The following is a 12782-nucleotide window of genomic DNA, read 5'->3' as shown; positions in this document are numbered from 1 at the left end:
GGAACCGCGAACCACGTTTATGTGCATGTTTACAAATAGCTCCTTCATAAATATGTAATTTCAGAAATATTTTCCCACACGCGCGGCACGAATGTATAAGACTAATACGCAGAAAAGCCCTTTAAGTTCATGAAAACTCGAATTCCTCCATCATCGGTCATCAAAATTTCCACTGCCTTAAAATTCCGCTTGACTCCTCCGTTCCGCCCCTTTTGTCGTGCCTTCCTTCCGCTCGGCAGCTTTGCTTTCCTTTAAATTCACCTGGCAATTAATCGAACACTTCCCCTCTTCTTCTCTTCTCCCTCCGTCCCTTCCCTTCGTCCATCGCGGGAGGCCTCAGGAGGAGAAGCCCGGGGCGGCCGCCAGCACCCCTCGCCGGCGATGCCGAGAGCCAATGAGGGCCTCGGCCTCGCGGCGATCTCGTACGTGGCGGTCGATTACCTGCGCTATGTCTCGCCCTCGTGGCACGGGCGGCTCCAGCCGGCCCTGTGGGCGGTCCTGGCCCTCGCCGCGGCCTGTCGCGCCCCCTTCTACCGGCACTGGCCGTTAGAGCTACGGGCCGCGATCCCCTTCCTCGCTTCGCTGGTCTTCATGCTCTCCGCCCTGCTCTGCGAAGCCCTCTCCGTCCGATTCGTGACCGCTGTCCTCGGCCTCGATTGGCATACGTAAGTACCACCTCTGCGGATCCAATGCTGCAAACTAAGTTTAGAAGAAGTCATTTTTGCCTGTTTCGAGCATGTTCCTGGTGATTTTTGGTCTGAAGTAGGTCAATGTAGTTAAATTATTTGGTGATAAATTTCACTTATACATCGATTTTCTCCACAGATGCTAGTCTTTATCATGTCTGAGAAATTTCATGTCAAAAACTGGAATTACATCCTGGAAAAAAGAAGGCATTTTGATGTGATATAGTTGCAACATTTCGCCACCTGCTTTTTGGGACCCGGCCATAATTAATTTAACCAACTAGTAGAAAATGACATACAGTCTTATGATCAGAAAAAGAAGAATTGCTCATGTTATCAGTTAATTTGGGGTAACACAGTGCTTGTATATGCAAAAAAGAACAAAAAGATGATTCATTTTAGATTGTCATGTCGATCCCATGCATGCTTCAGGTCATCAATATAACACTTCTTCACTACCAATGCTTTTAAATCTACGGTGTATGTGAAGAGTAACGAATATGTCTTAGGCAGGTTGGAGAGATGAGTAATATGTACAATTGAAATAGTGTAAATCAGGATATTATAATATCTGCAGTGAAAAATGAAGCAGTGATGCATATATTTAACCAAATTGCTTATAGTTTACCAATTCACCTCTATTATCTTTGAAGCGTATGTAGAGGTCATTGCTCTTGTGCACAATTAGAAGCTAATGTTCTGACTATCTTCTAGCTTGTTCAATTTTCCATGTCAAAGAAATAAAAAGTGTCATATGCTCTGTCACAATAATTACAAAAGTCCTTGTTCAATAACATTGTTATATTCTTAGAATGACACTTCTAAGAAATCATAGGATTTCTCTTTCCTTTGGTTTCTTAAGTAGATATTCACCAGAAACATATCTGTTCATGTGGTTGTTTTTCTTATAGTATATCCTTTAAGCAACAATTTTTCTTACTGGCTATGTTAGTGAGGCCACTATGCACATCATTTTTAAGCTTTCTGCAGAATGAAAAGAAAGCCTTTTAGGTTTTGTGGTACATCTATTGTATCATCAAGCAAGAACTTTTCCTTGGAAATGTCAGAAAACTTTTCTTCATGGCTCTATCAGAAGCTGTTGTTTTTAGACAATTCTATTTACAAAATAATTTTCAGTGTTTGCCCATAATTATTTATACATCTCAAAAGATTAGCATGCATTCTAATATTGATTATTTATTATGGTTTTCAACTTTGCTGATTCAAGAAATTCTCAATTGGCAGATCTTCACCCCCACTTCCTGATAGTGGTCAGTGGTTGCTTTTGTTCCTGAATGAGAAGCTTCCACAGGTTGTGGTTGACATGCTAAGAGCACATATAATTGGGCTACATCATTTCTTAATGCTGTTTGTGATGTTGGCTTTCTCTGTGGTTTTTAACTCTGTTAAAGCCCCTGGTCTTGGACTCGCCGCGAGGTATATGTTTACCATGGCTATAGGGCGTCTTCTTCGAGCTGTAACATTTGTTTCTACAATTCTTCCATCGGTACGACCTTGGTGTGCTGAAGTCCGATTTCCAGTACCCTATCATCCTCATCCTTGGGTACAGAAATATTATATGCCATATGCTTCTAACTCGGATGCCATTCGCAAGCTAATACAAACAGATATGCCCTACGGTTAGTTTAGTTAGGACTGGTCAAGATCTAACTTATTTATTAGTTTAACATTATAAATCTATAAGCTGCTAATTGAAAGCTTTTTTTTTTCCTGCTTGTCTTTTAGCCACAATTGGAGAATATCCTGGTGAATATCGGCCTAATTGGGGCCGGATGAACTTTCTGATAGATATATTGAGGCCCACTGTTTCAGAGGGATCTTCATGGTATCAATTGTTGAAGAAAGCTGGTGGCGGTTGTAATGACCTGCTATACAGTGGTCATATGCTTGTTGCTGTATTGACTGCTATGGCATGGACGGTATGCTTAGTTCTTTGTGCATGTGTTTTATTTTTTTAAACAGCATAATTTAATTATAGATGATAATGGATAAATTTGCTTGAGGCATTTGGTGTGGTGTATGGACAATGTTTGTGACTGTTGGGACATTTTCGGCTTATTGTTGCTTGTTATAATACGAACCATGTTTTTTACTATAGCTTCACCATCTTTTAATATTAGCCACATTCTGATACATAAATCACCTTTTGCTCCTTGTTGTTATCTTGACAATTTTATCCGACTAATTGTGGTTGATATCAATTAATTGCATCTAATCTATCATTTTGTTTCTCATATCCTCTTTTCTGAATTTCTTTTTATCCTATATTTATAGTTTGCAAGAATATCAAAATCACAAGTACTGTGGAAGGAAACAAATGATGCCTCAGTTTATTGTTGAAACAAAATCACATCCTCTAATTGCATTGTCTTAAGCTTCATAGATATCCAATTGCCTCTGAAACTTATGCTGTTGGTTTTATTATTCTCTGTCATGTGTTTGATGCAAAGGGAGCTCATAAATGGAAGTAAAACAATGGAATGAGAAGCAGAAAAATCCATCCACTCTATTATTGTGATCAGGAAATTTTCATAAATTCAGAGCAGTGACTTCATAATCATAGGTTCTAGCAGAACAAATGTTGCACGAGCACCTCAGTTTAATGTTGAAAGTCATATCTAAACAATCTATAGTTTTAAGTTTCATATTCTTGATTTAACAGAATGAATTTAGAGTGGTAAGGTGGCATACCTGCAGTTCTCAATTTTTTATTTTATTTCTGAGCTGCATATTGGAATTCTTGGTAGTACTGCTAAAATATACTTTAATTGTTTCTGGCCTCAGGAAGCATATGGTGGCTGGACGTCAGCTCTGACATGGATTCTAGTGTTGCACAGTGCCCAGAGAGAGATTCGAGAACGCCACCATTACACCGTAGACTGTATAGTGGCAATCTATGTCGGCATCCTTCTGTGGAGAATGACTGGCTTCATTTGGTCTGCTAAAGATGCAACCAAAACCAAAAGACTCGCCAAACTTGATGAGGTCCAGAGCAGACTGATTCATGCGGCTAAGGATTCAGACATCGATGAGATTAGGGATCTCTTGAAGGAGGTGGAGAGGGCTGGTCAAGAGAGGCGGGGCTCCTCTCAATGGGCTATATGGTTATTTGCTGGCACAACCATTACTGTCTCCCTCATTATGGTGCTCCTCGCCTTTACGCTGACCAGCGACGGGTAATTCGTTGTGAAATTATCACCAGCTTCTGTATCTGATGGTTGTAACCTCTGTTGTACTTTTTTAAAGTATGTGTTGTACTTTATATGTGGTTTTATGGGTCTTTTCTGTAAACTTATTCTGTTGTTTGGACATTATTTGGAACAATGACATGATCCTGCTGTCTTGACTAGTTTCTTCTCCATTAAACACTGCACAAACACACACACAAACAAGTATATATTCTGGCTTTTTTGAAAAGATCATTTAGATATATGAAAGAGAAGCTCATTATTGGATCACATAAGTTGGAGAATCTGCTTGCTGTTCATTGCTTCACTCAAGGTAGACATGTAGAACGTCTGTTTCATGGTTTTACATCGTCGTCATCTGATACATTTACAAGGCATATTGAGATTGTTGTCATCCAAACGCAATCAACAGGTGGTGTCAATGAAGCGAACACTGATCTCGCTCAGTCATCTTCTCCATCCCAGCCTTCTTCTCATCTCTTCCATCTCCTCGACCTGTAATAGAACTTATCGTTTCCAGTGGCACATCAGGAGCGTGCATCAAGCCAGTCTATGGCGGAGAGCAGTCACTTGGGACGAACATAACCAATTGCAGGCCGAGGTGCTCCAACAGATTGATCGTGGAAGAGGACATCTACAAGAGATGGTTCAGGTCGAACGTGATCCATGACGTGGGTGCAAGGATGGTCGAGGTTTTCGTGGATGTCGTGCAAGATAGCATGCAGCTCCTGTCGCATGGAATCTCGTTGGAAGGGTATCGGGGTCTTCAACTCATCTGGAAGAGGAGGTAGAGCTTTGGATCGACGTTGTTCGACTCTTGGGGATGATGAAACGAGGTGGCCTTCCATGGGCTTTAAACTCTCCTTGGCTCACTGCTAGCGGATGGAAATCCTGCAGAGAATCATGTTCTTGGCAATGAATTCTTCTCCTTTTTTATTTGTTGATTAAGATTCCACGCCATGTTCAAAGGCATCCATCCCTTTTTTGAAGATCTAATGCTCTATTTTTAGCAAGAGCATTGGTTGCACAAATGATTTATGTGGATCAAAACCCATCAATTTCACAGATAACATTCACACAAAGATATACTTTCAATTTGCAAAAGATCTAACAATTATAACTTGAAGCTCTTGTTGTCATTGGCAACAAACAACGCATAATGAGGGAAGGAAACACACAAGCAACAACAATGGCGGAATGGTCGTCACCCTCTGTGTTAACTCTTGTGTGCCGGCTGCCTTTGTCGAGGACGACACGAAACGAGGCGTGATCTCAACTTCTGGGACGTGAGCGCAGCTTTTTGATCGCCTCCTACGTAGAATCTTACAGTGAATCTCAATGGTTAACAGTATATAAACAGAGAAGAAGAAGCTCACCACCACCGGCCGTTCCCGCTACCCTACTGTTCATGTCCTCCTCCGGCTCGCGATGGACGACGAAGGAGTGCCGTCGAAGAGCTCATCGATCAGATTCTCGAGGTCCTCCGGCCCGAACTTGATGTACTTCTCCGTCTGCCTCCCGGGGTCGAGGTACTGCGAGAACCTCCCCAGGAAGGACCGGTAGGCCGGCACCACCACCGCCGACACTGACACCCTCAGCTCCGACTGCAGCTGCTCGTCGCTCACCACCCACGAGCTCTGCGCCTTGTGGATCTCATCGAACATGGCGTTGAAGCTCTTGAACCGCTCCTTGAGCACCGGCTTGGCGACGCTCCCCCTCACCTGGAGCCCGTCGTCCCTCAGGCAGGCCAGCAGCTTCGACCACGTCTCCCGCTGGTAGTTCTTGTGGTACTGCCTCAGGTCCGACGACCGCTTCCGGTACCACGTCTCCCCCAGCAGCTGATGGATCTCCGGCGACCCCTTCACCTTCTTCGCGATGTACCTCCCGTTGTTCATCAAGAAAATGTTGCTCAAGGCCAGATCCTTGTAGAGCTTCGATTTCGACTCCAGATTGGAGTGCAGCAAGTCCATTACCTCGATTAGTTGAGCTGCGAACGGATTGTAATTGTCATTGCCGCTACTGTTGCTGTTGCGGTCGCCGTCTCCTCCACCGCCTGTCTGAGAATTTTCGCGGTCCTCGTCGAAGGATGATGGCTTCTCGGCATGCTTGTGCTCCTTGAAGACCTGCTCCAATGTGCTCTTGTACTCGCAGGCGTACTTGAGGTAGTTCATGACGTAGCGGGTGAGAGGGTGGACTGCGCCGCCCGGTACAGGGGTCTTGCTGTTGTCGGCCTTGATCGAGCTCTCCAGATCGCAGAAGATTGCGACGGCTGCCTCTCCAAGGCGATACCGCAATGACGATATCTCCGTCTTGGGATCCGCAAAGACGGAGGGTTCGTCCTTCTCGCCATCGTCGGGGAGCAGGGCTTCGACCGTCGGCAGCACGTCGCGCATGGCCTCGTAGACGTCGAGCACCTTGAACAGCTTCTCGGCGGAGCGTTTGGTCATCGTGACAGCCTCCGCGAAGGTGAGGAGCTGGACGATGGCGCCGTTGGCGAAGCCGAGAAAGAGGCGGTCGGAGATGGCGCGGTGGCTGGCGAACACAGCCTCGCACAGCTCGCGCTCGGCGGTGAAGGAGGCCGTGATGGTGTGGCGAAAGGCCTTTACCCACGTAGCGATCTCAGATTCCAAGTTCTCCCACGCCATCTTGATCACGTCTTCGATGCCAACCTTCTCGAACCCGAGGCTCGGCAGTCCTGCCTCGAATGCATTGCGTCGAGCGATGGAGAACACCTGGCAGCACTCTGTAACGTACCCGGCAGAGATCATGGCGTCGGCGATCCTGTGCAGCCTCTCGGTGTTCTCCGGTATGTATGCCTGGGAAGACTCGCAGGGACTGGATTCCGACGAGGGTGACACGCTGCGTTCCGGCTCGTGAAAGCGGTAGATTAGTGACGGCAGCTGCTTGGGCCTCGAACTGCTGCTGGCTGCTTCCTGCTTTGTTCTGGAGTCCTGAAGCAACGAGTGGAATTCGTCTTCGAGGAAGCACATGGCGTGGTGGAGGACGCTGCCGGAATGGTTCATCGCCTCGTTGTACTTGAGCTCCGACGAGAATTTCGCCACCGCCGATGTCAGTTTCGAGACCCTGTCGATGGCATCGAGGAGCGAGAGTTCGTCGTCGCACGAGGGCCATTTCTCCTCGCCGGTCTCGTATTTGGCGATCTCCTCCTCCACCAAAATGACAAACTTCTCGACGGTGGATTCGGGGATCTCGGGCGGCTCGTGGCTCCCATCTTGGCCATCTTCGACGGCGAGGAGCAAGCGGAGGAATCTATCTATGTCCTCGGAGATGGTGAGCAAAGTAGCTTCAGGCTCCTCGTCATTGCTTGCTTCTTTCTCCTCCTCCTGCTCCTTTGTGGCCTTCTCCTCCTCCCGCTCCTCCTCTATTGTCTCCTGGTCGTGTCTCTCCTTCTTCTCATAGCTCTGTTCGAGCTTGATGGAGCCTAAGGAGAGGTTGCGGTTGATCTCGCGGTGCTTCTCGTCGCGGCTGGAGGAGAAGCTGCTGGATTTCTTGGGAACATGAGGCTGGTTGCACTCCATCGGTGTCCTCCTTCCCCTGTTGTGTTCTTCTTTCCACAAAACTAGTAACAAGGCAAAGCCGACGAAGGAGGGTTACGCATAGTGAGAGAAAAAGAGAGGATAGAAGGGGAAGGGAGGGTGTCCAGCACAGAGAGAGAGAGAGAGAAAGAGAGAGAGAGAGAGGTATGGTTGTGTGAGGAAATAAGGGGGTTTGGGCTGTTTCCACTTGTACATATGTCAATATAGGGATGGGAGATGCTATTTTTGGTCCTGCAAAATAGCTCGGTTGGACCAAGTCAATTGTGCATTGGGTGAACGGGAAAGGCATAGCAGGGGACGCATGCATGGTTGGCTCCACGTACCAAAGTTGGAGCCACGTAAAAGCAGTAGTTGGCAAGAGGAGACTAAATAATTACATTAAGGATCATTTTAAAATACGCCCATTATTTTCTCAAACTTAAAAATAATATTTAAAACTTTCTTTTATATCTAATGAAAAATGACTTGGATCAATCATCGCATGACTAAAGTTGATCTAGTTCAATTTGTTTATATAAAATACATAATTAATTTTGGGAGTGCTATGATCGATTTTCAAAGCTTAAATGTATGGATATCGAGATGTAACGAGCATATTTTATATTTATTTTATATTTAATGATAAAAGATTTAGGATTATCTAAATTGATTTGATCCGAGTGCATACACTCGATAATGTTCCTTCGATACTTTAATTAAATAAGAGATAAAGAGATGATTTTTTATAAAAAAAATAAGAGACAATCCGAAGACTTTTTTATTATATCAAAACTGTAATATATTTTTTTTATAAAAAAATATTTCAAATTTGAATAGTCAGAAAAAATATTAATTTTAATAAAAAATAATTAATATGACCATTAATTTATTTCTCTACATCAATGTAAGTATGCATAATATGTGAATTAATTTGAATTATTAACTTCTCATTTACAAAATTTAGCAAAATGAACATTACTGACAACAATCTATTGTCACTATATTTTGTTACATACATGCAAACCTCAACAAGACAACTCTTGTCTTGACTTAATTGTGTCAAAGATAGATCTGATAGCATGAGTTGGGGAAATGAATTCCCCTCAATTTTTACACTGATCCTGCTGTTCTTTGTTCTTCCCTGGCAATGGAATGAGGTTGTGATCTTTTCATTAAAAAAACAATTCCAATCAAACCTTCCACAACCAATCCACATTTCATATAGAAGAAACTTTTTGGTATGCCATACAAAATTCCTGTTTCAACCATGAACACTAATTTATTCACACAAATCCAAGAATACACTGTTTTATGTCCAAGCATCTGATAACAACTTGTATCTGAATTAGAAGAAACAACTTGACAAGCATGCTTCCATTCCCACACAATTTTTTGTTGCAGACTGGGGATGAGCAAAGTCAACGGGCAGGCTTCTCATGGCCCTTGAAGGTTGTTCTTGTTCTAAGTGGTCCGCATTAAAAGTCAACCATTGCAAAACGACAAGGGCTCTTGGACCACTCATCAACAAGTCAATCAAGCAAGGATTATAGAAAGCCTCTGGCACACATTTCTGCACCATGTCAGATATGTTATCCATGCTAGACACCAAACAACACAGCCACAAGCATTTGCAACATGCTCATCCATCATTTTGGTATGTAATGAACTTAACATTAGGGAAACAAAAATATTAAACAGCATATAAACACTGCGAGTTCATTTCCTCGGTCATGATCCGTAGATGTATCAACATCTGCTTGACCAATTACATCTTAACACCAAAGAGAATCAAGCTGGTAAAGATAGAGGAATAAACAAGATACTGCATTCTACATGACAACAAACAATTTCAAGAATTTAGTAATCAGCCTGTTGCAGCAACCTATGATCGATCAATTTTAGCAACTCTTGGAGTTGCTACTAGATTCCTACCAAAGATATTATAAAGATGTAGACATGTTTCTTGACATTGTTCTTTGTAACTGTTCTCCGAGTACAACAGACAATGACCACATCTCCATACATCGTACATGGCATGGCGATACTCCCAAGATGTTTATCGAATTAGTAGATCTCTAGATTTAGGTTCCTGCCATCCTGAACCACGATCTAAAATCCAGAAATAATTAAACCAAGGTAAATCAGTTCCAAGACAAATTACTGACAAAATCGTTGTTCATAAGAAAGAGCAGTGATATCCAGCAGTAGCAAACCAACAATCTATCATAGTATATACAGAAAGAATCTAAATTCAGAAAAGCAAGAAATGGTACCTCTTTGAGATCATGGTGTTCTGAACAGGAAAGAAATGGATAGGAAAAACGTAAAGAAGTAAACCCTCAGAAATAAGTTGGCAGGGGAAGCTGAGACAAGTCTGGAAAAATGCATTTCCTTTGATAAGGCCTGAATCAGGACTAAAACAAGTATATAACAAGATGCATATTGTCACCAAGTCAAATAAGATGATGAAACACATCTCTCCCTCTCTCTCTTCTCGAGTATAGAGGTACCACTTGAGAAGTGTTTGATCAGTGGAGGAAGTCCTTTCTAAAAGGAAATAAATCTTGATGAGAATATCGCCGTACAGAACCAAAACTGCTAACTTCGTGTTATTGGGTAGAGATGTGCACTCATAACTAAACAATACAAGAAGCAGACCAAACTACGATGCTCGGTAGGCCAACCTGTTTAGAAGACTCTCCAAGCATAACAGTTTTCGGAATATGATTATTTACAGATCATGAAATTGTAACGACAATTATTGATCCAATACTCCACACATGAATAAATAGATTACCCTGTGTTCATGCTCGGGCAATGGAAATGCATCAATGATTGTTTGAAAAAACTAGGTAGATTGGAATAATGAAGACATGTACACCAAAGACACTAAAACATAACACAGAGAATCACAAAATTCAATCCAATCCCTTCTTTTTACAAATGTGTTTTGGTAAATACAAGAGCACATTACCTGCTTAGATTATTTGTGGAAGAAAACATTTCATCCATCTCTTTGATTCCTTCCAATTGCAGGATCTTCCATCCATCCCTAGCCTGCCACCACATGCAGCTTGGAAACCCAAGGAAAGCAAGATGATATTATTATATGACACAAATTTTGCACACTCAATTCCATTTCAAGAACACCTCAATGTGATTTCTTCATTCAGCACCATTCAAGCAATTCAACCCCTCGGTGCGACTTCGTACAATCCGAAGGAAAACTTCCCTGACCTGACGCTCCAATGGATCAAGACCTTCCTTCATAGCTTCGTAGACTTGGGCCAGCTCCTGCAGACCCTGCCTCACCTCCATCGCCTTGTCGTCTGCCATGGGAAACTGGGCGGCATCCATCAGGTCCGTCAGGTGGTGCACGCACTTCTCGATCTGGTGGATTTCCTTCAACAGTCCAATCGAGTTCTTTCTGTCCTTCTTCTTGGACTCCTCCACGATCCTCTCGTGGAGGGACATGATCGGACCCGACCAGAGGTAGCTCCGAGGGACGGAGAAGTGGATCTGGAGACCACGGTCTTGGCAGGGGATCGCCGCCACGAGGGCCCACATCACGAAGAGGAGCAACGAGTTCATCGTGTACACAGGCACCGCGAGCCCCGCCGTCTCCACGACCTCGTGGCCACGAGGTGCGGCTATGTTGCTCCCGATGGCCTGAAGCTGCCGCGCTGCGGACCAGGATCGGGAGACGCTCCAGGAGAGGGAACGGAAGTGCGAACGACGTCCGCTGCTTGATGAGGAGGATCCGCTATTCCGGCCAAAGGAACGGTTGCGGTGAGACATGACGGAGCCTGTGTCCTTCTCGTCGAGCATAAGGATGGCGAGGTCGCCGAGCGCCTTCTTGGCCCGGCGGAGCTGGCCCTCGCTGAGTTCCCGGTGACCGGGACCGAGGGTCACGAGCACGATCTCGAGGTGCTTCCGCCACTGCCGAACCTGATCGACGCCATCGCGCACGGCGTTGCAGACGTCGAGCGCCTTCACGGCGCGCTCAAAGAAGTCGGACACGAGGCGGTCGATCAGGGTCGGGGGGCGGCGGTGGCCGAAAAGGATCACCCGGAACTCCTCCTGGCACATCAGGAAGGTGTCGAGGAGCCGACGGATCCAGGAGATGGAGAGAATCTCATCGCCGCCGCCGGCGAGGTCGTTGAAGAGGTCGGCAACCTGGCGCTGGAAGGCGTCGAACTCCCGCTGCTCGCCAGCGTCGATGTGGTGGCGGTGGTGTGCGTCCATCGGGTGGGCCGCGTGGTCGCGCCGGAGGCTCAGGAACGAGCGGCCGGTGGACGCGAAAGGGGCCGACAAGCCCTGGAAGTCCGCAGCGGGCATTGTCACACCGCCGAATCCCCCAAAACGAAGACCAGGGGCATCAGCGGAATCCCGAGTGCGGTCGAAATTGAAAGAGAGGTGGGGAGATTGGAGGAGGGGAAGCAGGGAATTCGATCGATGGCGGAGGTCGCCGATGCCGGACGCCCGAAACCCTAGTGGTCCTCTTTTATCGCCATTGGAAAGCGTCTCGCCCTTCCTTTGGGCGGGGCCCATAAATTATTCCTTTCTTGGCGGTAAAAAGGACCAGAGACAGAGGGGAGGGGAGAGGGTCTTTGTTTTAACCGCGTCGCGATAGAGCAGACGCTCTCGTGCCACGTGGCGACACGACCGGTTCGCATACACGTCGACTGAAGGCGTACCCCGGTGGGTCCAAGCGACGTGTGCGCCCTACCGCATCCGGGCGGATGCTTTTCCTCCGGAGGGCCGCGCTTGATCTCCGCTCGGTGGAGATGGACCGGGTCCAGGTCATCGTCATGCGATTTTGGTTTGACCAAAATAAACCGGATGACTGGGGCCCAACGCAACGAGAGGCCAGAGGCTCGTCCACGTCCCCAGAGGATTCGAAGCGATAATTAATACTTCCATCCCGCCGCCCACCCCCGTTCACACCGTCCAAGTAGTCACGATCCGTTCCGCGGGGCCCACATCAGCCACCAATAAATATCGTTAGGTTCGGCGGATAAGCCACCGGCGAAGTAAAATTCACGTGGCGATTTACTCGGGGAGAGGATAACTAAAGTATAGAAAGGGTGCACCGGATTCGTCAGCCATCGACCGTCCGATGAAGCGTCGGTCAGGGACGGACGGGCTTGATGCGGAGGACTTGGAAGCGGTCAACGATGTTGACCAGTGATCGCAGCAAGGTGACGTCCGATGAGGACAGCCTCAAGTAATATATCATATACCTATTTAGCGTGGGTTGACGTTATAGATGCATCTGAATAAGTCAAACGAGGAGTGAAGTCAAACCAAAAAAATATCTACAACACATCAAAACATATCACATGACCACA

General features: G+C 45.8%; 3 protein-coding genes across 3 annotated transcripts; 1 reads left to right on the top strand and 2 right to left on the bottom strand.

Moving 5' to 3' along the window:
• Positions 1 to 190: 190 nt before the first annotated feature.
• On the top strand, positions 191 to 4056 carry LOC135650491 (protein PHLOEM UNLOADING MODULATOR-like). The gene is made up of 4 exons (XM_065169878.1): positions 191 to 665; positions 1932 to 2326; positions 2433 to 2626; positions 3492 to 4056. The coding sequence occupies exons 1-4, from the start codon at positions 382 to 384 to the stop codon at positions 3885 to 3887; spliced, it is 1269 nt and encodes a 422-aa protein (XP_065025950.1). The 5' UTR covers positions 191 to 381; the 3' UTR covers positions 3888 to 4056.
• Positions 4057 to 5026: 970 nt separating this feature from the next.
• On the bottom strand, positions 5027 to 7587 carry LOC135650877 (exocyst complex component EXO70C1-like). The gene is made up of 2 exons (XM_065170528.1): positions 5272 to 7587; positions 5027 to 5206 (listed from the first exon to the last, which is right to left on the bottom strand). Exon 1 carries the CDS (start codon positions 7432 to 7434, stop codon positions 5302 to 5304), a length of 2133 nt encoding a protein of 710 aa, XP_065026600.1. The 5' UTR covers positions 7435 to 7587; the 3' UTR covers positions 5027 to 5206; positions 5272 to 5301.
• A 2741-nt stretch (positions 7588 to 10328) lies between these two features.
• Positions 10329 to 12007, bottom strand: LOC135651802 (protein BYPASS1-LIKE-like). The gene has a single exon (XM_065172229.1). It carries the CDS (start codon positions 11980 to 11982, stop codon positions 10597 to 10599), a length of 1386 nt encoding a protein of 461 aa, XP_065028301.1. The 5' UTR covers positions 11983 to 12007; the 3' UTR covers positions 10329 to 10596.
• Between the last annotated feature and the right edge of the window lie 775 nt (positions 12008 to 12782).

This window comes from Musa acuminata, chromosome BXJ3-10 (genome assembly GCF_036884655.1).
Source record: "Musa acuminata AAA Group cultivar baxijiao chromosome BXJ3-10, Cavendish_Baxijiao_AAA, whole genome shotgun sequence".
Lineage (NCBI taxonomy): Eukaryota > Viridiplantae > Streptophyta > Magnoliopsida > Zingiberales > Musaceae > Musa > Musa acuminata.
This window is presented reverse-complemented; position numbering and strand designations above follow the sequence as displayed.